We start from the raw sequence: 25,514 nt of genomic DNA on the forward strand, positions 1-25,514 counted from the left end.
CTTGGGAAAGTACATATCTGGGAGCAGCAGGCGGCTGTGCGCTCGCACAACGCCTCGGCCGCCCCGCCGCGCGCTCACCTCGTCGCTCTCGCCCCAGCCCGCGGGCCCCTCGCCGCCGCCACCATGGACGCCATCAAGAAGAAGATGCAGATGCTGAAGCTCGACAAGGAGAACGCCTTGGATCGAGCCGAGCAGGCGGAAGCCGATAAGAAGGCAGCGGAGGACAGAAGCAAACAGGTCTGCGCCGCCCCCGCCCTGCGCAGGCGGGTTGCCCGCGCTCCCGCCGCCCGGGTGCCTCCGAGCCCTGGGATCCCGGCCCCTCACCCCGAGCTCTCGGGGACCCACCCGCCCCCAACTCCTGGTCGCCCAGGGACGCGCGTCTGAGAAAGGGGAGGGGAAGAGCAAGACTCAGGCTCATTCTAACTTTTTGGTCAAGTCTGAGGACGCTTATTTCCCCGGTGTCGGTTCCCAGAGCTCGAGAAGTCGGTTCAAGTCCTGGAGGCACTTGATTCTCAGGATCAGGAATCAGCTTTGGAGATAAGGGGTGGAGTGGGGGGTTGAAGTCCAGACAGTGTTAGAAAATCTTCTGGACTTTCGACTGGGGAATAAAAATTTCAACTGGAAAAGAGACCTGGGGGGTGGGCGGGGTCGTGCAGTTTTTCCTTGAGAACAAAGATGGGACAGAATAGAGAGCGCGGTCCGGAGGCCAAGGAGACAGGGCCGCTTTTCTGCACCCCTAAGTTGTGGACTTAGGCCCCCTGAGACTCCTAGACCTCCGCAGGAGTCTTGTCCCGGGAGAGGTGCGGGTGTAGGGTCACGGTTCCAACTCCGGGATAGAGAAGGTTACCTAGGGGCTCTTGAACCTCAACTCCGCGGCGCCCCGGGCCAGAGCCCGCAGCCAACCCGGCGCCCGTGTGTTGTGTGTGTGTCTAACACCCGGTCCATGCCGGCCGCCCGCGCCCGCCCGCCGCTGCCCTCCAGTTCGAGGAAGACATCGCAGCGAAGGAGAAGCTGCTGCGGGTGTCGGAGGACGAGCGGGACCGGGTGCTGGAGGAGCTGCACAAGGCGGAGGACAGCCTCCTGGCCGCCGATGAGGCCGCCGCCAAGGTACCCGGGGCGCGCGGCGCAGCGCGGCGCACGAATGGCTAACTCTGTCTCTCTCTCTCTCCCTCCCTTCCTGTCTTCCCCTCTCTCTCTCCCGCTGTCCCTGTCCTTCTGGTTCTGTGCACCCACACCCCTCCCGCTGCGGGATCACGCTGCCTGCTGCACCCCACCCCCACCCCGTCCCCCACGGCCAACTCCCAGCTGGAAGATGAGCTGGTGTCGCTGCAAAAGAAACTCAAGGGCACCGAAGATGAACTGGACAAATACTCTGAGGCTCTCAAAGATGCCCAGGAGAAGCTGGAGCTGGCAGAGAAAAAGGCCACCGACGTAAGTGCACGTACACACTGGCTCCCTCACCTCCTGCCCGCGTGGCCACTTTGGGGTCACCACAGGGGCCAGAGAGCAATGGAGGAGGGTCACCTCCTCCAGCTGAACACCTGCACACAGCCCCGCCATGGCCCAGAGCACTGGATGTTGCCTCTGACTGCTATTGCACACATTCATTTTTATTTCATCCACTCCTGTCTCTCCTTTTCTCCTTCTTTCCCCCAAATCTGGGGGTGGAGGTGGGCGGGTGAGAAACTGGGAGAATAGAGCGGCTGAAATTGCTCGCTGGAGGTGAACCTTGCCTCCCTGGTGGCGGAAAACCTCTGAGGTGTCATCATCAAGGTTTGTGCAAATAGAATGCCTCACTTTCTTCACTTTCTTTCCTCTTGCCATCTCTGGTGAGTGGGAAGGCCTGGTTTTCCATGGTGGGTCTAGTCAGGGTACAGAGGACTCAGCCTCTAAATTGAAGGAAGGCCATGTGCTCTTACTTGGAAGGCTGAGGTTGATGGTGAGGTGCAGAGACCTCTGAGGCCTCCTTGCTCACTAGAGAAGCCTAAATCCAGCCCTTAAGATATGCCTGGGAAGATGATACTTGCTTGGGTCTGCAGTCTGAGGGCCCTAGATCCAGAAAGTACACTGGAAGTTATATATAGCTCAGTGCTTTATATGGTATAGTGAGCTAGCTGCCCCCTTCCCCTCCTGCACACCCCACCCCCACCTGTCAGTCTTCTGACAACCACCACATAGTTTTAGGGCTGATGCACACACTGCAAAAGCTCCACCAGCACTTGTCTGCTGCCCTTTGTAATCTTTTTAGCTGAAGAGCTTGCCTCTTCTGCTGCCTAAGTTGGAGCCAAGCATTAGATTTCCAAAGGACCGACTTCTTTACACACCGGTGGATTCCATTCTAGAAGCTAATTAAGCCTAGAGGCACAATTAGGAAAGAATCCCTTGGAAAATTGGTAACAATTCCAAGAATGTATGAGCATGCGGGGAAAGCTATGTCCAGAAGTTGAACTACCAAGCGGGACTGCAGAATTTTTTTGTATGGGAGTATAATGCAAATTGCTAGAGGGGTCTTGGGTCTTGAAACCAGTAAAGGCTTTTTGTGGCATGAAAAGCCTGAATTGAAATCTCCAAGTATGCATTGTAAATAAGAAATCCAGACCTAGGACATGTAGAATCTGACCAAAAAATTTTCCATGAAAATCAAGGTTCCTGGAAAGGGGATTCAGGGAAGCAGCGATTTAGCGAAAACATTAAAAATTACAAACTATCTGGCTTTAGAAAAAGAGACAAAAAGCGCATATAACTCTGTGCCTGCTTTGTATAATATAGATCAGATGTCTGCTCCGTACATGGCTAAATGGAGGAGGTCTGTTTCTCCCAAATTCTCCAGCAGGACGTTTATTTCGCTTTTTCAAAAGAGCCGCTGATAGATCAAGGAGAGATATTCCTTATAAGGAAAAGAATGCAGAGAATTTATAAAGAGCACAGTTAAGACTGAAGGCAAAAGAAGGAGGAAAAAAAACTACAATTTTTCTTGGAAAAAAGTTAGAATTATTGTATTGTAACTATGTAGTGCTATCATGTCTTCATTGAAAAGTCTTGTTTAGGGAGCAGTGGAACGAGGTGGGGCAGACGGAGAACTGGGGATATTTAAAGCTTGGGGAAGGGGGTGGGGCCAGCAAGGGAGGGAGATTTTTGAAACTTTTTTTTCCACTGGAAAACTGGCCCTAATATGATACACTCTTTTTTTTTCTTTTTCTTTTTCTTTTTAGTAGTATCTTGATTGTCTTCCCCTTTAGGACATCTTAGGTTGTTGGAACTAAGGATGTTGAATTAGTTTGTGAACACATGCTATACATAGAGTGAGTGATTCCTAACTAGTAAAACTAGTCAAGACCTAGGGAGAAACAGAAGTCACTAAAGAAAGAGGGAAGTGGAGAGAGGTCAGCTTCCTGGGGTAGAGGAATATTACATTTGAGATTAGGACATTTTACTGTCATTACTCATCAGTGTAAAACATTTTACATTTTTCTAAAGTTTACCGACATACTTTAGAAATCCTGTTCCAGAAATGGGTTCTTCCTAGCTTGAAAGGTTGTCATTCATGAGGTAGCATCGCTGATGGTTTTGTTCTTAAACTATTTTTGTTCCACCTGAGTAAGGCTGACAGGGACCAATGGCTCTGTTTTCTCTCGGGCCCCCAACACTTCCCCAACAACTGTGATATATCTTACATTTGCCCTGTATGAGTCTTTACTCTCTGTATATTGTGTTTCTGAAATCAGTGATTCTCAACCTTAACTAAACAGAATCACCTAGGGAGGTTTTTAAATCTATAATCCAGGCTGTACACAGGCCAATTAAATCAGAACTGCTGGGTGTGGAACCCAGGTGTTAGTATTTTTTTAAACACCCAAGTGATTCCCATGTGCAGCCAAGGCTGAGAACAACTGTCCTAAACGCTTCTATCATGACATCAGCATGAAATGGAATTCACCTGAAACTGACTTTCCCAGGTGTTTAAAAAAAGGACATTAAGTCACTGGTTGAATTCTTAGGGCACTTTAAAGTGTCCAGCAGTTTCCCTGGCTCCTCTTGGAGGCACCCAGACACTTTTTCCCCCACCTCAAAGTTGGAGGTCCAAGGGCTGTACTCTTCGAGGAGTTATAACCTCCTTCCTGACCTGATGAACTATGTAGGAACAAAGCAAGAGGCACCACCTACAGGATGTGAGGGGCCACGCTGGGGTTTGTGAGTCTCACCAGAGGCTGTGACACTCCATAGAAAATGAGTGAGGAAAGCAAAGAAGGCTTGTTAGGCCTTTGGAGAAGGAAGGGGTTGTCCAGTATGTTTTCTTTTTCCTCGTTATTCCCACACTTAAGCACACCAGGACCTGACTTGAAGGGCCTCCTGTGAGAAGAACAAGGAAGGAAAGCTATGAGATTAGAAGGCATTTAAAACGCAGCCCAAGGGAGAATTGGCAGAAGATGGTTCCCAGTTGGTTTTTATCCAGCTGTAGCCAGAGACCAGAGACTCTCAGAGGGTTCTGTAGCCTTCCTTATTAGCATGCCTTTTAAAGGCATCCCACTCCGGCCCAGAACTGGTCAGATTCCAGAAGATACTAGAGAAGGTTGTAACTAGAAGTAGAACCCTTGAGATGATTGTTTTTATGGAAAGGAAGGTGAGCCTCAGAGAGGCTGGCCGGCCTGAGCCCCGTAACACTGCTGATAGGCCCCAGCCTGACTCTTAAGACATTGCCTGCATATATATTAACTATAAAGCAGCTATCATTCGAGTTCTTCACAAGGTATTGTGCTAAGCGTTCTACATCTGCTTCATCCTCATAGCAGCCCTATGAGGGAAGTATTAACCCCACTTTTACAGATGAAGCGCAGAGAAGTTAACAGCCAGGAGAGACCTGGGAGCCAGATTCCAACCTAGGAAGACTGCATTTAGAGTAGGTTTAACTATGTTGGTGGTTTTCACTTTGTGAATTTTGGAGGGGGACGAGGGGTGTTGTGCTTAGGATCTTGTGTTTTGGGTTCTTTTCAACGAAGAACAGTCCTTTTGGGGGCACATTCAAAGGCCCCCAAACCATTCGCTCAGTTTTTCATCCTCCGGGCATGGGAATCCGGGACTCTAGGGACCACTAGGCGGCACCATTGCTCTCAGCAGTCAGGTCCGTTACCCCAGGCCACCAAAGAGCCAGGGAAGGACGTTGGGAGTCGCAGTAGAACCCCTGGCGCAGTGGCCTCCCTCCCCGCCAGGCCTAGCCGGCCAGGTGCCGCCGCAGCGAGCCCACCAAGCCCGCCAGCCAGCCTTCGCGAGCATGCGCAGTGCCTCGCGCGGTTTGCAAATTGCCGGGGCCCGCGGCGCGCGCCCCGCCCCGCCCGCCGTGCCCGCCCCCGGCGCTCGCCGCACCCGCCTGTGGTTCGCCTGCGCCGCCCAGGAGACCGCGACTTCCGGGCTGGTGGTGGACCGTAGGGGGCGCCGCCGTCGTGCGGCGAGGCCTGGGCGGGGTGGCCGGCGCTCGGGAGTGCGGCAGCGGCGGCCGGAGTGCAGCAGCCGGCCTCTCCCACCGCAGCCTGACCGCCGCTGCCCCGCGCCATGGCCGGCAGCAGCTCGCTGGAGGCGGTGCGGAGGAAGATTCGGAGCCTGCAGGAGCAGGCGGACACCGCGGAGGAGCGCGCGGGCAGCCTGCAGCGCGAGCTGGACTATGAGAAGAAGCTGAGGGAGACCGTAAGGGACCCACCCATCACTACCCGCACCCGAGGCGCCCCTCCCCACGCGCCCCGCTAGGCCCCCGGAGCCACCTACCCTGCCCCACCCCCTCCCGGGAGCACCTGGCGCACCTGGGGCGGCTGGCGTCGGGCTCCGGGGAGGGGCCCTGCCTGTTCTCAGCCCGTCCTCTCCATCTCGCTGGTAAAGTAAAAGCTCTGAGGGGAAGCTGGAGTGCTGTTGAGAAGGTTCTGGAAGGAGCACTTTCCTATAAGGGGTTCTATATCTGGTGTGCAGCCTACGTGCTGCCCTGGTGTCTTGGGTGCTCCCGGAATGTGCACTTTGCGCTGCTGGCATTATTTACTCAGAGGGTGGAGAAGCAAGAGGGAAACCCTTCTGAAAATGCTTCCTTTGGGAAGGGGCGCTGTCGGGTCAAGTCTGAGGCACTGTGACTCCATGGGGCCCGAGGATGCTGAACTCCACCATCCCCGCTGACCCTTGGTTTTCTGGAAGCCTGTTTCTCTGTGTGGTTGAGACACTGACAGTGCCGGGATCTGACTTAGGATAGTATGCGGCCGGTTTACCTTTCCCTTTCTTAACTAGCCCCCGCCCAAGTTCTGTAGAAGAGATAGATATATCTGTATAACAGATGGATACCCCTTTGTTAACGAGTCTTGAAAAAAGTTGGCTAAATGTCAACGACTACCGGGTGTATTCCCTTGCTGGCCTCCCCCTCCCCCACATTGAATGTAATACCTGGCTTCCTTTCCCCTGAGGAAAATGTGTCCAGCAAACAGGAACAGGATTTCAGAGGTAGTTTAGGCATTTGCTGTTTGTTGATTTGAGAGAGAGTGTGTGTGTATGTGTGTTTTAAATCAGGATACTCAAACACCTTAGGTATTTTATGACAAGCAATAATACGATGTCCAGCTGTGCTTAATAAGGCCCTATTCCAATTTCAGTAAATCGTATTGGTTAAGTGTTTGTAATGTTAAGGCGTATGTCTGGCTACAGAAGTACAAGACCTGTTTTGCATAAAATACAAAGCAGTAAACAGTCTTCTTAAGAGGAAGCCCTACCTAGAGGAAATTCCAGGGTAAAATACAGACAAGAATCAGGAAATCAATAAGCAAAAGATAATTTTCTTTACAGGACAAGTCAGCAAAGATCCCAAAGATCTGAATTGGGGTGATAAATGGATTCTGACTCCCTGTCTGACTGGCTAGCCACTGTCCTTGAACCATAAAAACTAATAGAACGTAATGGATAAGAACCAGAACTCTGGACCCAGATTGTCAGGATTGGAATCCTGGCTCCCCCTATTTAACTACCTGTGAGACCTTGAGCAAATTAACTTCTCAATTCTCTGTTCTGGAACTGTGAAATGTGGGTATTAACAGTACCTACCTGCTGTGCGGAGGAAAGGCGTTAGTAGGGACTTACAGTGCAGCTTAGCACACCGGAGTAAGCGCTCTGAGGGTCTGCTGGCATTAAAACTGCGCCGCTCTCGGCACCACACATTGCTCATCCCCTTTCAGTTCACTGATGAAAGGGTCTTGAAAATGGCGTGCTCGTTTCACTATATCTTGAAACACTCCATTTAAATGCTTTTGATTCATTTTTTTTTTCTTTTTGGAACTTGAATGGAGATAGGACCTGGGCAGTCTGAAAGGAATGCTTGCTTGATGGGTTGAAGTAGTATTAATGGTAGAAGTCAGTAGACCTCCCCTCACCCTGTTAAGCAAGGGAATATGTGCTCCTATATTGGAGAGCTTTGTATTGACTGCTGGCCTAATAATTGATGTCAGCCCCAGAAGGTAAATGAAGGGCACGTTGTTATTTTTATATTCAGCTTCTCTGTTTCACATCATTTTTATAACAGTAATCTTCATGCACCAGTGGGCTAAAGAGGATGCTTTTATTCTTTTCAAAGCTTAATATTAAACGTGGTTTAAATAACTTCAAATTTTTAAAAATAATTTTTGAAAAAAGTCTATCCAGGTGATAGGACACAGAACCTTTTAAAACAGCAACTTGAGGACTGGGTCAGACCATGGAAGTGAGAATCTCAGGTTGAGTTACTCCTAACTTCTGAAACTGGAAATTACCAGCAGCTAATATTTAAGGTGGTTTCTTCGTAGTTGTCAGACGTGAGTTAAGCTAGTAGTCACAGTTTCTCCTGGCAGCAGAGATAAAGTTTTAGCGAGCCACTGCAAAAAAATATTTCACCAGACTGTTCCCAACTTCAGATTCTCAGACATTCAGACAGGCTATAGTTAATTGACTCTTTTACACCAGCACTTCTTGGAAACACCAGCCATCCCTACTTCCTACTGGTTTGTTTATCCAAGGTGTGTGGGCCCTTCAAAATGTTGGAATGAGGCTGCTTTCCTTGATGGAATGGTTGACTCTATGTCTTGTGACCCACTGGGGTTTTGTTTGTTTTTTGTCATTATCAAAGGAAAAAGTAGGAGAAGGAGCCAATCCTTCCTCCTTTCTGGATAGTACCCAACTCTTTAAGGAGACTTTAAGGAGACTTAAAGTTGCAGCCCGAAGGTTCATAATTGCTAACTTTATTAAATCATGGGAAATAACCAGTTTACAAAAATTCTCAGCCCTCTCCCTCTTTAGAGTGGGTAAATGTTTCTGAGACCAGGAAACTGAGAGTGCATTTTGTGCTCACACTGGCACCCCCCAGGGTGGCAGTAAGTGGAATCTACACTCCGGATTTCTGCTTTCATATGTAGGCAAGGCAGAGGCACTGCAACGTCCTGTTTATGTCAGTTCTCTCATTATACAAACATGCCTCTTAAATTATAGGCTTTGGCACAGATAGGAGGTTGTGTTTATCTGCTATCCAGGGGAGTGCCCCTTAATGTCATCACTGTTTTTCCCCCCTTTCCTTACCATATAAGGGCAGAAGTTTAACTTGGCTGTAGTCACTTAGTCTTACACAGCAAGTTGGGTGAAACTTCTGTACAACTACAATTTGCGTGAAATAAAAAGGCCTGACCTTTGATCACTCCATGCTCTCCTCTGGTTTCGGCAGGACTTTGGAAATATACCCCAGAGGATCAATTTTTAGGAGATAATATTATTCTCCTATGATTATTTCTTCTTAACAGTCTTCAGTGGGATACTTTTTTTTAAGTAACAGTAATTACTATTTGTTTATTTTAGTTGTGTTGGCTAAACATCTGGATTTCATGAACATCTAAGCCTTGTGAAAGTTTTCTTTCAAATCTGATTTGAAGTAGTATTTTGCTATATTGGAGCAGGAATGCTCTTGATTTCTGTGTAGTCCTTTGTTGGGATGGGGGAAGTGGTGTACCTGCCCTTGCTTTTTATATAGGTAGCTAGTTCAGGAGGGGAGGAGGGGCAGCTCTGTGGCACTTCGCAAGTGCTGAGTGCCTGGTGGTGGTTCCACCACAGATCTGCCGCGAGACAATGGGTAGTCTTTACTAACATAGCAAGCAGTCGCTTTTTTCTCAGTAGTTCATTACATGTTGGGAAACAATAGGACTTTTGAAATAAAAGAAGCTATCTCAATCTAAGAGACTTTGCTGACACTGTCAACACGTGGGCCCTTGTTAGAAGCAGCTAACCCAGAGCGCTAAGGGTGATTTCCACGCTTGGAAATAATTTGCGTCTGGGGTCTTGGCCCTTCTCAAACACCTTGTTGTTTACATCTGCTTTTTAAATAACAGATGGTCATGTGCCTGTGGGCTTGTGCTGGCAGAAGCAGCAGGTTAAGTCTGAGGTCTGTGATGAGAGGACTTCAGGAAGCATCTGAGTAAGCCTCAGAACTTAGAGAACTCATCCCAGAAATAATAGCTAGTGAAGGTAAGAGAGATAGGGACCTTTTGAACAAAGAGCATAATTTTAAAAAACAGTAAAAGTAAGAAAGAAGAAAGAAAAAGACGTGCCCTTACTTGGTTTATGGAATTAAGCATATCTTGAATTCTGCAGATCAAACAAAATTGCAATCACACCAGTACAGCAGGACCTAAGCAGCCAGTGGGGGTCCAGGTTTCTCCCAGGGGAAGCTTACAGAGTGGTGGATGCCCCAGACACTGCCCTCAGTCCAGGGCACCTTCGCCTGTCCTACTTTGAAACCTCTGGGGCAGCAGCCATTGCTTCTGGAACTCACAGGCAGATGTTCTGTGCCCTTATGTGAGCTTTCCACATTAGTGTGACTTGGTGAAGTGTTCAATTTCATACACACCTATTTCAGAACGAGAGGACTTGCCTAGTGGGTGATTTCAATACAGTAACTGCTCTAGTCCTGGTTAGGCTGTCGCTGAAGGCCTTTCTTTTGGTTGGGGAAGTTGGGGTGGGGGTGGTTGTAGAGAAGCTTCCACTCTGATGGACGAAGAGAGAAGACTCCAGCGGTGAGACCCACCAAATCCAGGGCTTCCATGAGGCCATGAGAAGTGGCAGAGCCAGCACCGAGGATGCCGGCAGGTTGGGTTTTAGTCCTATCTCCCCCGATGGCTGGAAGGCCGGAGCGTAGTCAGCACTCTGGTCAAAGGTCCCTCCCTTCCTCCTCCTGTCCTCTGAATGAAGAGCTAGGAGAGTGGTTCCCACAGGGTCTGCCAGCTTCTTTGGGAGATGGGCCCGGGAGGGCAGTAGTGGAACAGACTGCTTACTTATAGTGCAGATTCCTGCCCTCCCCTGACCTCCTGAGGCAGAATCTCTAGGGATGGGGCCTGGACGTTTGTATCTTTAAAAATACATCTCCTTAAGGATTCTGACACTCAGCCAGTTGTGAGAACTGCTGGCCAATGCCTAGGGCCCCTTCTAGCTAAACAGCTGAGACCCTGCTTTGTGAACCACCTGCAGGTCTGCCCTCTGTGTGTGCACAGTCCTGCCTCCTGCAACAGATCTCCATGCCCAGTCATTGCTTGGGCACCTGGTGTGAGGCTCTCTTGGCTGGGATTCTGATAGGACACAACCCATAATATCAAGCAGTCTAAAATACTCTTGCAGGGGAAAGAGTGAGTGCCATTTATAAAACAGTGTCAAGAGCTGAAAGAAAGAATGGTTACAGTGGTGGAGGGGGTAGGGGGGCAGTAAGAGGGTAGATACAGATTAATGGGGGGACCTCAGGGAGAGTGTGTGTAGAGGCAGGAACAAACATGAGGTGCTATCCCCTTACTCCGATGCCCCAGCTGTGTGGGAAGCTGGAGACCTAGATTGGCCTGTCACCCGGAAGGTTCTCTCCCTGGAGCATAAACAGTCTCCTCTCTGTGAATCCAGAGACCTCAAGGCTGAGGCCCAGATCGAAAACAGAGCAGGAAACTTACTAGAGTGTGGCGGCTACAAAAAATGTTTTGAAAAACTTGACATCTCTCTGGCCGTACCACCTGTAACAAGGATATTTGCCTTCCTAGTAAAAATAATAAGGAACTTGATGATGGGGGGGAGTCTAGGAACCATAATGTTGCTCATGTAATTGTAGATTAATGATACCAATAAAATAAAATAAGGAAAGGGGAAAAAAGAAAAATACTTTCAAGTACATGATCTAAACACTGAGGTTTTTTGGGTGTTTTTTTTTTTTTGCCTTAAACTCTGAGATGCTTGTTTTCCCCATTCATAAAAGAAATAGAATTTTACTAGAAATGAAAAATACAGAAAAGTGAAGCTGAGCTGCACCAGATGTATGCATTTAATGTATACCTCCTTCCAATTTTTTAAAAATTGGACTGAGGACTTATAAAAGACTGTGCCTTGTACTTAAGAAATGTCTTACCCAATTTCCCTCACCCCTCCTCCAAAAATAGCAGTTCTGAGCCTGTCAGGCCGAGCAGGGCCCATTACTAACAGCACTGATAGTGGTTCCCTTCACTGGCTGGTACCATTGTAAACTGCCCTCCCCAGGTGCTTTCCACATGTCCCCCTGCTCCCTGTCTCCATCAGCCAGTTATTACTACATAATTAATATTTGATGAGATAAAAGTGTATTTGAATGTTTTTATAAAGCCTTTTACCATAGTTGGAGAGGCCCTAATCACCTCTCCTTCCCAGATAAAACTTGACATTTAAAGTCTTAAAAATCTAGATGAGCAAAGAGCTGAATGTTCTCATATTCCTTTCATTCAAGACCATAACAGCCTCTGTCTAAGTGCATGTGTGTTTCAAACTGTATGTGTCATGGGTCTGTGAGCAAAAAAAAAGTTGTTTAAATTAGGTTGGCTTTACTCACTTTATTCAGTAGACATTTACTGAGCCCATATACTGCACAGAGAACTGTGATTCCCTGCACTTAAGAGGCTTATAGTTGAGTAAGACAGGAAGGTGGCTAGAGAACTAGCATAGTCACCTAAGTGTGTATTGCAATTTTAAGAAAACTCCCAAGTGTCCTGAAAAGCCCACTACCCTGTGATAAGCATACATTCAAAGTGGATGAGGATAAGGAAATGGTACCTAACTGGTAGTTCCATCTTTCCCTTCCATGCTTATATGTAAACAGCCACCAATGCCAGTGTATATAGTGGACCTCCACAGTCCTGAAAGTGTTCTGAGGCTCACAGTAACAAATGCTTATAATAGTAGGTAACCATTGCATCCCCAAGAGAGAAGCATCTTATTGCAGAGATAGATGCCAAATATAAACAATGTCTATACTGCTTTTCTCCTAAGGAGTTTGAAACTTTTCTTGTAGCAACCTTGACTTATAAGAAATACCCCTAGGCTTATATCAAAAACTTTTGGGAAATTTGTCTTGGCCCTGTTCCTGGGTGAACAGTTAGTCTAAAGGGGTTACCAGGGTGGGTGTGGGAGCAATTACTGTATTTTGTTCAAGTGTCTTTGTGGTGTATATTTTAGAACCACTGCATTTTAAAATATTTTAGTTCCTTTATAAGGCCCCTTTGAGAAAGGGGCCAGGAGAAAAGGAGAGTTGAGACTCCTGAGTCTGATTTCTGGCTGTACTGCTCTTATGTGGCTGAACCTGGTAAGTCTTGTCATCTCTGTCCAGTCCTCAGGCCCCCAGTCAGTGAGGTGGCTGTAATGATGCTCTCCTTTAACCAGTCAGATAAAGCTGGTGTATTGGAATCTAAGGAGGAAAGGAACCAAGCAAGAGAGCGCTTGCTAATGGTCTGTCTGCCCACTGAGAATTGTATGTATGGATTTGTATATACACAAATTTGTATATGCCAACGTTTACTGTACAGTCAATGCATGAACGTAGCCAAGAACTGCAGAGTTGACCAGGGCTTGTAATGCACTTAAAGGAGGCTCTGCACAAAGCCTGGTCTTCCTGTCTGAAATGAGTGTTTCAGTCTCAGCCACTTCCTGAAGGCACTACCCTCACTTTGTGAAATGCCTTTCACTTTCTCTGCCTAGGCTGAAGCCGATGTAGCGTCTCTGAACAGACGCATCCAGCTGGTTGAGGAAGAGTTGGATCGTGCCCAAGAGCGTCTGGCAACAGCTTTGCAGAAGCTGGAGGAGGCCGAGAAGGCAGCAGATGAGAGTGAGAGGTGAGGACACCTTCAGCAAGGTCTCTTCAGCAGAGGGCTGCTTTGATCTGTGGGTGCTAAGAATTTTACAGTCCCTTGGTGGCATCATTTCCTCAGTTGATCCCGTGTATAATTTTATCGGTTTTGTTCATTTAACGACAGTGGACACCTTTGTGCAAAGCGCTACTTTAAACTCCAAGATTGTAAATAAGAAAAAGATCCTATTCCTGCCCTCGTATAGCTTACCATCCAACGAGGGGGATGGACTATAAACTAGAAATTCTAGGGATGTATATTAGTTCTTTCATTCCTGCTGACCACAAAGCAGTTTGGCATTTTTTAAAGACAACTGTAATTTAAAATACACCAAGGAGGCTTAGGCCTAGATAAATAAAGTATGGGCCATCCCTTGTCAGATAGCCCAACAAACAGGTGGAAGAGACAGCACAGACAAAACAGAAATATGATCTGCAAAAGTAAAGTAAATTGCTTTGGACTTAGTCATGCTGATAAGACACATGCTCACACATGAGTATAATTAGATACTTGTGTCTTCTGAGCCCACTCCCACTAATCTGGCTCTGCCTAACTTACTCGAAGATTCAACTTTGTGGTAGTAGAGGAAAACCATGGCCAGATCTACTAATGCAGTTTTGTGTATTCTAGAAGGCATTTTCTCTTACATTCAACTGTTCAGGTCAATGTGTTCGTATTACATAGAAACCATCCAAGAAAGACTCCATGAGACTGGAGAGTGCTGTTCCTTAAGGGGTGACAGAGTTGTGCAGTCAGATCTCAAACCACTGGGAGTGTATGTCTGTGCCATAACCAGGATAGGTGAAGCCGTCCATCATGTTGTCTGTATCTCCATCCTGAAAGTGAGTTTCTGCTCCCTGGTACCATGGATAAAGAGTGATATCAGACTTAGGGTTAGAGAAGTGTTTTAGCCATTTTCAGCTCAGTATGTACTGCTCTAACCAAGAGTCTGGAATTCTTTAAGATGATTCATCATCTCTACAGTGTACACATACCAGTGGTTTTGTGGCTAACTCCTTCCTGAAATACCCTTGTTAGTGAACCTAAAGGGCAATCTGGCCATGTTAGACTTTGGAGAAAGAAGGAATTTGGAGATTATTTACTCCAGTCCCCAGCTTTACAAATGAGAAAGCTAAGGTCCAGTGACTGACGTGGCCTACCTGGAGTCTCAGCACATTTATGGCAGAGCTAAGACTAGAACTCGGGTCTCCTAAACTATGTTGTAGTGCTTCATCAAAAGATAGTGGTTTATTTATCCTACTGTCTACTTAGATTTTGGTAAACAAATCCATAACAGGACTTGTTATTCTGTAAATCATAATATACCTCAGACCAATTGACATTTACCAAAACTTACCATCATGGCATAGGATCCAAAAACACATATCAGTGTAGAAGATGGTGTCAGTCCAGTCTCTAATCACCTGTATTATAAAAGAATTCCATTACAGGCAAAATGCGGTTTGTTATCTAAAGTAGTACATTGACTCACATAAATTGCCATTTTTTGAGTCCTGATGTGGTCAAATATCAGCAATTTCATACGGCTCAATCTAATATTAACATTTGTGGTTGATGGAGTGAGAACAGCTGTCTTCTTTGTAGGAAGAAATAAGATAAATTTGCTTTTGGTTCTAACTTTTGTCCGTTTTCAAGCTAGAAGCTTCCCACCAGAAAGGGAAAATATCCCATTATTTATATGGCAAGTAAAGCATGTCGACTTTTCCTGTTTCCTGTTGCCTCTCAGTTTCAAACGGGGTCCTGATGTGTATCTTTCATTTAATATTAGATGCCTGGACAGCTTCAGCGGTACTGCAAATGTGAGGTTTTATTCACAGTAAACAGAAGTGCTTGTCTTTCTGCCTTGAGCTCTGGAAACTCTTGTTTCAAAGGTTGGAAAATGAAAGTCTCTGTCTGCTCTCTTTTGGTCAGCCAGTGACAGGAAGCCTCACAAGCCTCTGCAGGGCAGTGTGGGTTTGTGGAGGTCAGCTCTGCATCTCAGGTCTTCCGGCCTGTCTTCCTTTTCAGAGGCATGAAAGTCATTGAAAGCCGAGCCCAAAAGGATGAGGAGAAAATGGAAATTCAGGAGATCCAGCTGAAAGAGGCCAAGCACATTGCTGAAGATGCCGACCGCAAGTATGAAGAGGTCAGATCCTGGGGCCCAGAGCCTCATGGACTCCCTGCTCGTGGCCTGGGGCAGGGGTGCAGGGAGCAGTGTGAACAGCCTCACATTCTCCAGGGAAATGATCTGCTTCCTTAGCAGAAATGGGTGTTTCGTTCTTACTTGGTTGACCTTGCTAGGGGACCCCAGGCTTTCTCATGCAGCCAATCAGTAGCGCTGGGAGACATGGAAGCTCCGCCCAGAGACCAGGACCGAAGCTCTTTGGCCAGGAGAAGGGGCAGTTGGGCCTCTTGTGCCTTGTGGAAGAGGCTCTCGTGCCCACTGTGCAAACAGTTCTTCCTGGTGAGATTCACCTAGCATGGTCCGGGGCAGGCAGCAGAGAGACACAGACTGTGTACTTAGTAGACTGAGAGGCCATTTTCACCATGCCATCGTCCAGGGAGTAGAACCCCCAGTATCAGGACAGGTTCACAGCTGGATCCATTTCTGGGCATGTTGCCCATGGAAACAACCTCCTATGGTAATAGCCAACGTGACTGTAAAGGTTTTCATTTTTTCCTTAATGTATCCTGACTATCTTGAAACAGCATTGACTCTCCTTTATTTTTATTATATTATTACTATCATTATCATTATGATTCCCAGATTCTGCCTACTAATTTTGAAATGCTTCGGAGGATCCCTCCTCTCAGGGTTTCTTCACTGAATGTAGAGTGGACCTCACTAATCCTCTCACTAGCTCATCTCTTGCTCACTTCCCTGGTTGTGGTTTGGGCATTTTTAGTCTCCTTCACAAAAAGGAGGTTTAGAGCTCTAAATTGACAGAGTTCTTAGGATTATCTTCAGTGTTTTCTTGACAGCCCCTACCTTTTCAGCATAAATGCATCATGTATCTTCCTACTGCTATTTTTGAGATTGTGTATTTCATATGCCTCCCTCCTTCCACACTTTGGTCTGGCTGCTATGTAATTATACAGACTTCACGTGGGTCAGTCTTAAAATGAGGCTACCCACTCATAAGTTAACCATTCTGGGTCTTTGACAGTAAAAGCCTCTGGTCTCCTCTCCATTGACCCTCCTGATGGAGAATTGCTTCTCTCTAGTCCACAGAAAAGAGGATCATCTTATTTGTAGATAAGAACTTGTAAGGGCTGATGGATCCACTCCCCACCTCCACCCCCCTTGCTCAAAGCTGCAAGCCCCATGGTGTGTATGTGTACTATGTTTGTCCTGCTGCAGGTAGCCCGTAAGCTGGTCATCATTGAGAGCGACCTGGAACGTGCAGAGGAGCGGGCCGAGCTCTCAGAAAGGTAAGCAGGCCCAGCACCAGGAGGCTGGGTGTGGGGAGCTGCAGAGCAGTGACTAAACAGCATGACCTTCTGGCAGCTGCACATTGACCCGTTTCAGCTCTGGGCTCCTTATATGCTCATTTGACATGGATGAGCCACGAGTATGGAACACCGAGGACTCATTTGGGGTGTCTGTGTATGAATGCGTGTATCACTGCATGCCTTACCTGCACACTGATTTTGAGAATGGCCTTGTGCATTTCCTGTGTCCACTAACAGCCAAGTTCGACAGCTGGAAGAACAATTAAGAATAATGGATCAGACCTTGAAAGCATTAATGGCTGCAGAGGATAAGGTACTGATGGCTCATGTATGGTTTTTAGGTTTAACTGCAACTCAGACATCTTTAAGCTTCCAACGTCTACTGGTTCATTTGGTATAACCACTGCACCTTCACTACACCCTCTGCTGTCTTATATCTTGCTTTAAGTGCTTCCTTTGGGCCCTTTACACTCCTTTGTTTTTCCTTCATAAATGCTCTTTGGTGCAGCCAAAAAAGAAGCCAAATTATCACTTCAGAGTTGTTGAATTGTCACCCTGCCTTTCTGCTGTTGCAAGGTTGAAAGGCAGTGTCCTTGGTGAAACTGAGCATTTTAGTACCTGATAATTTGGCTACTTTAAGGCAGCCCGTTGTTCTCTAGGACTTGGTTTTCATTTTTTCCCATCCCTCTCCTTTTTCTCTCCTCCTTCCTTTGGCTTGTCTCCCAACCTTTCTGCCTCTGATCGAAAAAATTAGCAAATGTGCCGAGCTTGAAGAAGAATTGAAAACTGTGACGAACAACTTGAAGTCACTGGAGGCTCAGGCTGAGAAGGTAGGCCAGGAGCACGGTGTGGGGGCAAAGGCATCTTTTAGGAGTTGCTCAGAAGAGACCCAGTTCTTCGCTTCTGAGGCCCTGCTAAAGGGAAGCAGTAGTCCACTAGGCATTTTAGCAGATGGCATCATTTTGAGACGATTTTCTGATGGTTCCTGGACAACATTCCATTTTTAATAAGAGAATATATTTTATGTTGAGTAGGTGGGTCATCTATAACAATTTAATTCAAACCAAGTGCCAAGTGGCTGAGTTATCTTATTCGTATCCCATGTAAAACAATAGGCAAGAAAACAGAGAGTGTATTGTAGTATGCCATGTGATATCCGAGGCTCCATTACCTCCTAAGAAATCCTCAACATCCGTTGGCTGGGCTGGCGCTTTCCTTGTGTCAGAAAACCCGAGTATAGAGTGAACTGAGGCCTGACATCTGGAACACTCTTTCTAATTACAGTACTCGCAGAAGGAAGACAAATACGAGGAAGAAATCAAGGTCCTTTCGGACAAGCTGAAGGAGGTAATATCATGAGTGTCTTGGACAAAGCCAACTGGATTTTAAATGAATCCGTCTTTACAGAGCTGGTCAGGGTGTTTTCGTTTTTCGAGTTATGATGATCCAAGTCAGGAATATTCAGAGGTGGTCTTGGAGTTAATACGCTGTGCTGGCTGCCACCTTTCACTGTGGTGACTGAAACATAGTTTTGGATCCATTTTACGGGTGCTGTACTTAATTTTCATTCTCTAGTTTCCCTAATGTGTAGCTTCCAGAAATGTAGAACTTAACAGTTTTGACTGAAACAAATCAAATTATTACAGGCTGAGACTCGGGCAGAGTTTGCAGAGAGGTCTGTAACGAAATTGGAGAAAAGCATTGATGACTTAGAAGGTAAGATCTTGAGTTCGGTTTTTAATTTAGTTCTTAAGGTTGAATACTCACCTGGCAAAATGATTTTCCAATCCAAGCGCATCGTCCTTGATACACTACTTTGCTCTTGCACATTCTTCCTGTCTGTCCTTTGGTGTTTTCATTCTCTAGCTCTTAACTCTTGGATCTGAGTCCTCTGCTCACCAGGTGACTGTTAGCCACCAGACGGGATGCGTCTCTTTTTGTACTGCAAATGCCATCCGGCTTACTTCACACTTTCAAGAAGTGTGGCAGGTTTAGTTTTCATTGCAGAAGTGGTTGTAGGTGAAAATGACTCTAGTGTATTTTCTGTTTAGTGATACCTCCTAATTGTCAGGATGATAGGGATTCGTTTTTAGACACAGCCCATCTTGCAAGTGTGAACCCAGTGTAAGGGTTTGGGTGGTGTTTTTTTGGTCATGAAGTATCTTGGCAAATGCTCCGTATCCTGAATGGGGATGAGGGATAACACAGCACTGCATTTTGAGATTATACTTAAGCATTTCTCCTCTAAGATATTTAGGTTTTGTTTTGGTAATACCCACTCTGTCTCACAGAAAATCCTTAATGTTGAGCCCTGAGGCTTGTGAAGGAGCAGCTGTGAAAAAGAAAGAAAGAAATTCATAAAATATGCTCATCAAAGGCAGAAAGGGCTAGAGAAGGGACTGGGGTTGGTGCACAGGATAACCAAGCTAGTGGAGGAGAGAGAAAGACAAATGGTTGCAGAACAATCTGCCAGAGTGCGGCAAGGTATGAAACCTTCATCCTTGCAAAAAGCAAATTGCGGGCTTGGCACAACACCATGAGAAGTACAACTCTCCTCACTTTTTAAGCCTCCTGGACCAGGAACAGGGCAGCCTGAGTAGAAAGACCACAAGGAGTGGTGTACATGGCACTAAGAAGTCGATAACCCAGTGGTCCAGTTTGGTCAGGAAGTCAGTGGTTTGAATGCAGAGCCAGATAAGGTTTATGGACTGTGGTCACAAATTGTTCCTCCAAAACACTGCCCTTGGATATTTTTTCCATTGCTTATAGTTGCAGGTGGCTGACTACTCCAGTGTAATTAAAATACAACTCTACAGAAGAAACATGTTCTATTACCCACCCAGCAGACAGCCCTCTGTGGTTTTGTTTAGGGTTTAATAGGGTTTACTGATACACCTACCATATTTGTTATGCTTTTCATTTTGAGTCTTCCTGTTTTATTTTCTAATGGGTTTTGTTCTTTTTGTCTTTCTTTCAATTCATTTAAAAACAAAACGCACGCCTCCTGCATTGGCCACCTGCTGCGGCACCAATTCCTTCACGCATTGCCCTTTTCTTGCTGCTGTGTCGGGATGGTGTCCATGCCACCCTCACTCACCCTCCATCTCTCGATCACTCTCCATGTCCTTGCATCTCTGCCTCCCACTTCCTGGTCATAGACGAGCTGTACGCTCAGAAACTGAAGTACAAAGCCATCAGCGAGGAGCTGGACCACGCTCTCAACGACATGACTTCCATGTAAATGTGCATCCACCCTGCCTGCTCGCATCCGCGCCCTCATGCTAATATGACAAACTCACCACTACTTTCTCCGCACCTCCAGAATCTCCATTTTTACACTTTTCTGTTCCCTCTCTTCGCATAATCTAGGACATTGTTTTTTCACGTTCTACTAATATAAAGCCAAGCAGATTAAGACTATCTATAGACATAACTTTCCTTTCAGAATTCATTTATTTCAAGATCTCTGGGCTAGATTGCTCCCACCAAGTAATGAACTGAAATATGAATGACTTGAGTGCTATCCTTTTAGGAAATTAAACGAGGCTCAAGTAGAACTAAAAGGCCATGTGATTATGCAGGAACTTCCAAAAAATATCAAAAACAGGTTTCCTGAGATTCAATTAAGTACAATATGATCATAGTCATAAAAGAAATATAAATTTAAGGAACCCTGAAATTGTCAGGTTACTGAGGATCTGAGGGAAAGGAAATTGATCCAGTATAGCCTAAAGCGTGGTGCTATAGAAAACCCTCTCTTCCTCACATTTAAGAATTCTAGAGAGAGAAACCCTCTGCTGAGTAACCAAGCCTTTAATTTTCTGCATTTATACGAGAGGAATTAAAATATTCACAGTGAACAACACAACCTGTGTCAGATGGGAAACGAAACACAGATGGTCCGATGTTTGGGAGTTACTGGTCCCCCTTGAACCACTGTGAGGCAGTAAGAATTGGAGTAGATAGTCTTATTCTCATGAGAACTTTGAGCATATACTAACCAAACCTAAACATTCAACTTGCCCTACCTCTTTTTAAATACTAACCTGGAGTGTTTCACAGGTGGTTCTCTTCATTCCAATAATACGGTATTAGATTCCATATAAACTGGAAATTTCATTTTCCAGGTCGGCCTATCATTCCTTTACCCATGCAGGAAAATGGTAGCCTAAACAGTGTGGCCTATGCCTGCTGCCGTACAGATTATAGAATCTCCACGTTACCCCTAGAGGCATGGCTGTCACCATGGAAACTAGAGAGCAGCATCACCTCCTCCCTCATTTGTAAATAAGGGGGTGAACCAGCTCAACTGTTAAAGTCTTTTCAGTGATAAAATGTGGGGATTCTACAGGGAAAACTTTCAGCATCAAGTATGATTAAATACTATGAAAGGTGGGTTAGCTTCAAATTTATCTTTAAATTCTGTTCGTGGGTCTAACAGACCCTCACCCAGAGGGGGCTCTGTGCGGGCCTGTGGCCGGGCCCTGCTGGGCCAGAGCGGCCATCCTCCCACAGGTGCGGCTGAAGGCGGGCTTTGCATGTCTGCTGCTTCCCTGTGTTTCAAGTGCTGCTCTCATCTGCTAATTGCTTTTCCGTTTTTCCATTGTGCCACTTTTTTTCTTTTTCTCCCACCTTTTCTCTTCGTGCAGATAAATTTCTTTGCATCCCTTCTCCCAAGACCCCTTCATCAATCTGGATGTCCGCCTCTCTGAGCCCTGCAGTCGGTCTGTTCTCCAGCTGGCCCTCGCTCTGTCTTGTAGCGTCCTGCCTTAGGGCCGGGCACACACAGTGCTTCCCATTGTACAGAAGCTCTTCGTTTCAGTGTGAAATAAACACTGTGTAAGCTATTTCTGTTTGCTATTCTTTTTACTTCTTATTTATTGACATTTTAGTTTCAACACTGAATAAAACTACAAATCTACTTCGTGCATATGAGGGTCAATTTTTGGCTGCTGCTTTTTTTTTTTTCTTCTTTTTGTCCATCCTCGACATTATATAGAAACACCAAGGGTTTCTAAAGCACTGGTTCCTTGTGGGACCTTTAAAAAATACTTATGTCTGGGTCCATCTCAGGGTTTTGGTTTCGAAAGGTCTGGGCATTTGTATTTTTTAGGGATTGTGATGATTCTGGTATGTAGTCTCGGCTGGGAACCTCTGCACAGGGACATTGCTTGGTGGAGTGAGGAGATGCACCTTGAGCCATGTCTTCCTCTGCCTGAGGTTTAGTGTGGCATGTGGTGGGCCCTCTGTGTTGATATTAGATGGCCCTGCTTGGGAGGGGGCATGGCTAGCTGATGAAGGCCCACCGTGAATTCTCCATAGTCATCCCACACTGAAAGGAGTTTACATACTGGGGAAGAAGAAAAGGAATTGGGACTTAAACGATGTAAGTTGAGGTTATTGATGATCATCCTTTTACAACATGAAAAACAGTTACAGGTTTTTTGTAAAGTATATTCATTACTCAGCCACCATTTTGATCATGAAATGTCATCTTAGGTTTTCTAAATATGATTATATTCAAGCTGAGGTTTATTTTTGTGCTCTTAAGCATATCATGTATTCTTTAGGAAGGGTTGTGCATAATCTCTGTGATAATACGAATTTTCTTTTAATATGCAGACATTTTTTAGTATAGCCATCAGAGTTTATTTTTTTTTATTCCTAAAAAAGTAGTTGGTGGAAATTGTTCAGAATATAGTTAAATTTTATTTGGGCTTGACTGTCTCACTTCAAAAACAACAATTAAATGAATTTAAAAAAACACATTGCAAAATCAGAACTTTAAAATGATGTGGACTTTTGTATCTTAATTCCCAACATTTCTCTGGGCTCAACAATCTGGCTATATTTCTCCTGTGTTTTAAGTATGGGTGATCTTACCTGTTTATGTGTCATTTTTGTTAGCCTCAGAGAGTTGACATTTAATTTAGAATTTGAACAGTCTGTTCCTTGAGAGTACAAAGACTTCTGTAATGTAATGTTTTTCTTTTCCTAAGGCTCCTTGGGCCTGCTTTTGACTTTTGACTGTGAGTCCTCTTCCAAATTCAGAGTAGCAGTAGGCCTTTTTCTGAGTAATCCTACTTCGTGCATAGACAAAATAGCAAGTCTAAAAGTTTTGCTGAGCAGATAATCAGTTAATTCTGAAGGTGCATCTTCAGAATATGAGGGGAAAATACTTCCAAATGTGTAACCATTTCTGATCCCTGCCCTCGGGCCACCCTGGCTTAGAAGTTGTGTGGCAGCTGAGGTGAAACAGGTTTAAAGAAGTATGTGGTAGGGACAGCTGTCATGTAAGCGGAATTCACATTGATCTCTAGATTCTCTAGGATTTCTCCAAAGTTCTTCCATTTTCAGCTTAGCCAAACATTGACTCAGCAAATTGAGACATCCTGCCTGTTGGTGTGATAGTGTGAATGAACTGGTGGGTTTAGATTTTGTAACCCTCGAGCATATGCCATCTGCAGGGCACTGTGGAAGGTGGTGGTAGATGTGGTAAAGAGGTGAACTGGAGATGTCCCCAGTGAGCTGGCCATCTTGTGGGAAGGTAGATGAATGAAGCAAGTCTGAAGTCGCAGATGGTATATGCATTTTAGAGTAAACAAGGAAGAGAGAATAATTGTGACTGGGAGGTACCTGAAGGGGGTGACGTTCGACCAGAATTTTGAATATTAAGGAAATAATGGATGAGCAAAGAAGACAAGGTGGCAGATATTCTAAGCTAGGAAGCAGGATGAATGTAGCATCTCCACCCATCTATCACTTATAAGAGAAAGTTAAGTAAGAATCGATCAATTTTCCAACAGACCTGGGGACTGGAGACTGGATATTTTCATTTTCTCTGGGGGTAGGATTGTCAGCTTAAGATGATTTAGTAAAGTTTCTGGATCCAGGTTGTGCCATTATTTGAAACAATCCTGTACCTTCCAGCTTCTCGTGGTAAGTGCCGTGTTCTTGTCATTGGGTGTCCCCTGGACCGTCAGATACAGACTGACCCCTGTGGTTGGCCTCCTTGCCACGTGAGCAGATCACATGCCAGTGTGTGAGATTTGTATCACACCGGTCTCTGTGCAGATGTTTGAGATTTTGTTCATTTTAGATGTACCTATTTAGCACCAAACATGAATGCCATCCTCTTCAAGAAATAAGATAAATTTTAACTCTGTCTTGAGTGGAGATAGTGTTTGTTCTTTTGCTGTTTGAGTAGGGTAACGCGCACCCTGTGTCAGAGCTGGCTCAGAGCTCAGAATTTGCACTCTAACTCAATTGGGGAGAGACAGGTGTAGCTTAGTTCTGCATTTCAAAAAAAATGTTAAGGCAGTAGCACTAGCCGCCTCTCGGTATTGCCCAAAAGGAAAGACAGGCCCAGGAGTGCAGGTGAAAGGGGTTCCCAGAGCAGGTGGGCAGAAAGGGGCAGGCTGAAGTTTCACGGCAGGATTTCCACTGAGGCCTCGCAAGGAGTGGCCGTGATCTGGGCTTACCTCCAGCCCTGCCTCAGGCTGTCGCCAGAAACTGTGTTGGGCTCAGTTCACACCGTGGTATTAGTGGTGTTAGTGAGGTGCGGAAGGATCGTGTTCCCTCTCCAGCTTGTACCCGTTGCTCCCTTCCTCAACAAGAGGGAAATCCTGGCTCTTTGCAAGCCTGCCAGGCCTTTACCATCTCCCCTTCCTGGGCACAGGACAGGGGGCTACTGGGTAAGAGCAAACTGTTCAGCAAGTGACCAGTGCCTCAGGTCTCTGTGCTCTGTCCACTCCCTCTCACCAAGTCTGGCTAACCTGCCTTCCTTCTGCCTCTTCTCTTCTGCTGACCTGCTTGCTGACCTGTACAGATCAACTCTACCAGCAACTTGAGCAAAACCGCCGCCTAACTAACCAACTAAAGCTGGCCCTGAATGAGGACTAAACTTAAGTGGGAAAGAACTTGGGCTGAATTCTAGGAATGGAGCCCATGGGCAGGAAATCTAAGACTGTCACACCTTGAACTAATAGGGTTGAAAACAGTTGCTGTCTGCAGAATTGTCCGTGTAAGGAATCAGCTGAAAGGCTGGCCTTCCCTGCCTTTTCCTCTTCTGTCTGGAATAATTAAGTTCTCTTTAACCCAAAACTGCTTTTATGGTAAAGTTGCATTTATGTGTTTGGGTAAAACATTAATAAGTCAGTTCAGCACTTCTCTTTGCAATAGTAGGTCCTCTTGTTTGAACTGATACCAAATGAGGACCAAAAAATGTTTTCTATCTACAGAGGACCGGTCCTACTTTAAGTTAGGAAACCAAAGCAGAGGGGTGTGTATAACTATATATATTATATATGAGACATAGTATATAATATATATATTGCATATTCATATTCTTAACTTATTAATATCTGGTATAGTGTCTGAAATATGATTAAATGTACCTATGCTTGGGCAAAATAGCTTTTGAAAACAGGAGCTCATGTCAGAAGTCCCTGATTATCTGAAAGGTATGCCTTTATTCAGTCTAATGGTGGTGTTGGAATCTGGTGAGAATGCCATGCTAATAATAAATAGAACACTGTAAAAATAGTAAGAGAATGTCCTACTGAAGTGTGCATGAAACATGTTGATAATTTTTTTAATGAGCAACAAAAATAAATCATTTAAAACGTCAGAAAAAGTATTTACATCATCTTTGTTTTGTGTGAGATTGTGTTACAGCACAACTCCCAGACCTTTAACTGTGTGTAACTCAGAAGTGTCTGCTGTTATTAACTTCAGTGCTGCAAGCATCTCTGTCTGTTCCCGTGGCACACGACCAGGGAACCTTTACCAAACCCCACCTGCATTTTATTCCCAGAGTGGACTGTTGTGGAAGGTTCACCTGGCCGCTGTGTGAAAACCTGCTGTGCCTGTAGTTCCCTTGGGTCAAAGACATCCTCCCCCTTT

The 25,514-nt window shown here is 45.7% G+C and overlaps 1 protein-coding gene across 27 annotated transcripts in view; it reads left to right on the forward strand.

The window, feature by feature from the left end:
* TPM1 (tropomyosin 1) overlaps window positions 1–25,514 on the forward strand; it is a 26,535-nt gene continuing 1,021 nt past the window's right edge. The window contains exons 1-10 of one of the 27 annotated variants that reach the window (XM_073211948.1): window positions 3–237; window positions 982–1,107; window positions 1,306–1,431; window positions 13,009–13,142; window positions 15,186–15,303; window positions 16,519–16,589; window positions 16,848–16,923; window positions 17,895–17,957; window positions 18,257–18,326; window positions 19,769–19,851. In XM_073211948.1, the coding sequence (XP_073068049.1) occupies window positions 124–237; window positions 982–1,107; window positions 1,306–1,431; window positions 13,009–13,142; window positions 15,186–15,303; window positions 16,519–16,589; window positions 16,848–16,923; window positions 17,895–17,957; window positions 18,257–18,326; window positions 19,769–19,851 (981 nt within the window). In that variant the 5' untranslated portion in view covers window positions 3–123. Of the gene's footprint in view, window positions 238–981; window positions 1,108–1,305; window positions 1,432–5,412; window positions 5,680–13,008; window positions 13,143–15,185; window positions 15,304–16,518; window positions 16,590–16,847; window positions 16,924–17,364; window positions 17,441–17,894; window positions 17,958–18,256; window positions 18,327–19,768; window positions 19,852–21,259; window positions 21,458–24,438; window positions 25,246–25,514 lie in introns of those variants that run through there. The other 26 variants (XM_017662471.3, XM_073211949.1, XM_017662466.3 and 23 more) reach the window with 26 other exon arrangements.

This window comes from Manis javanica, chromosome 8 (genome assembly GCF_040802235.1).
Source record: "Manis javanica isolate MJ-LG chromosome 8, MJ_LKY, whole genome shotgun sequence".
Taxonomy (NCBI): Eukaryota; Metazoa; Chordata; class Mammalia; order Pholidota; family Manidae; genus Manis; species Manis javanica.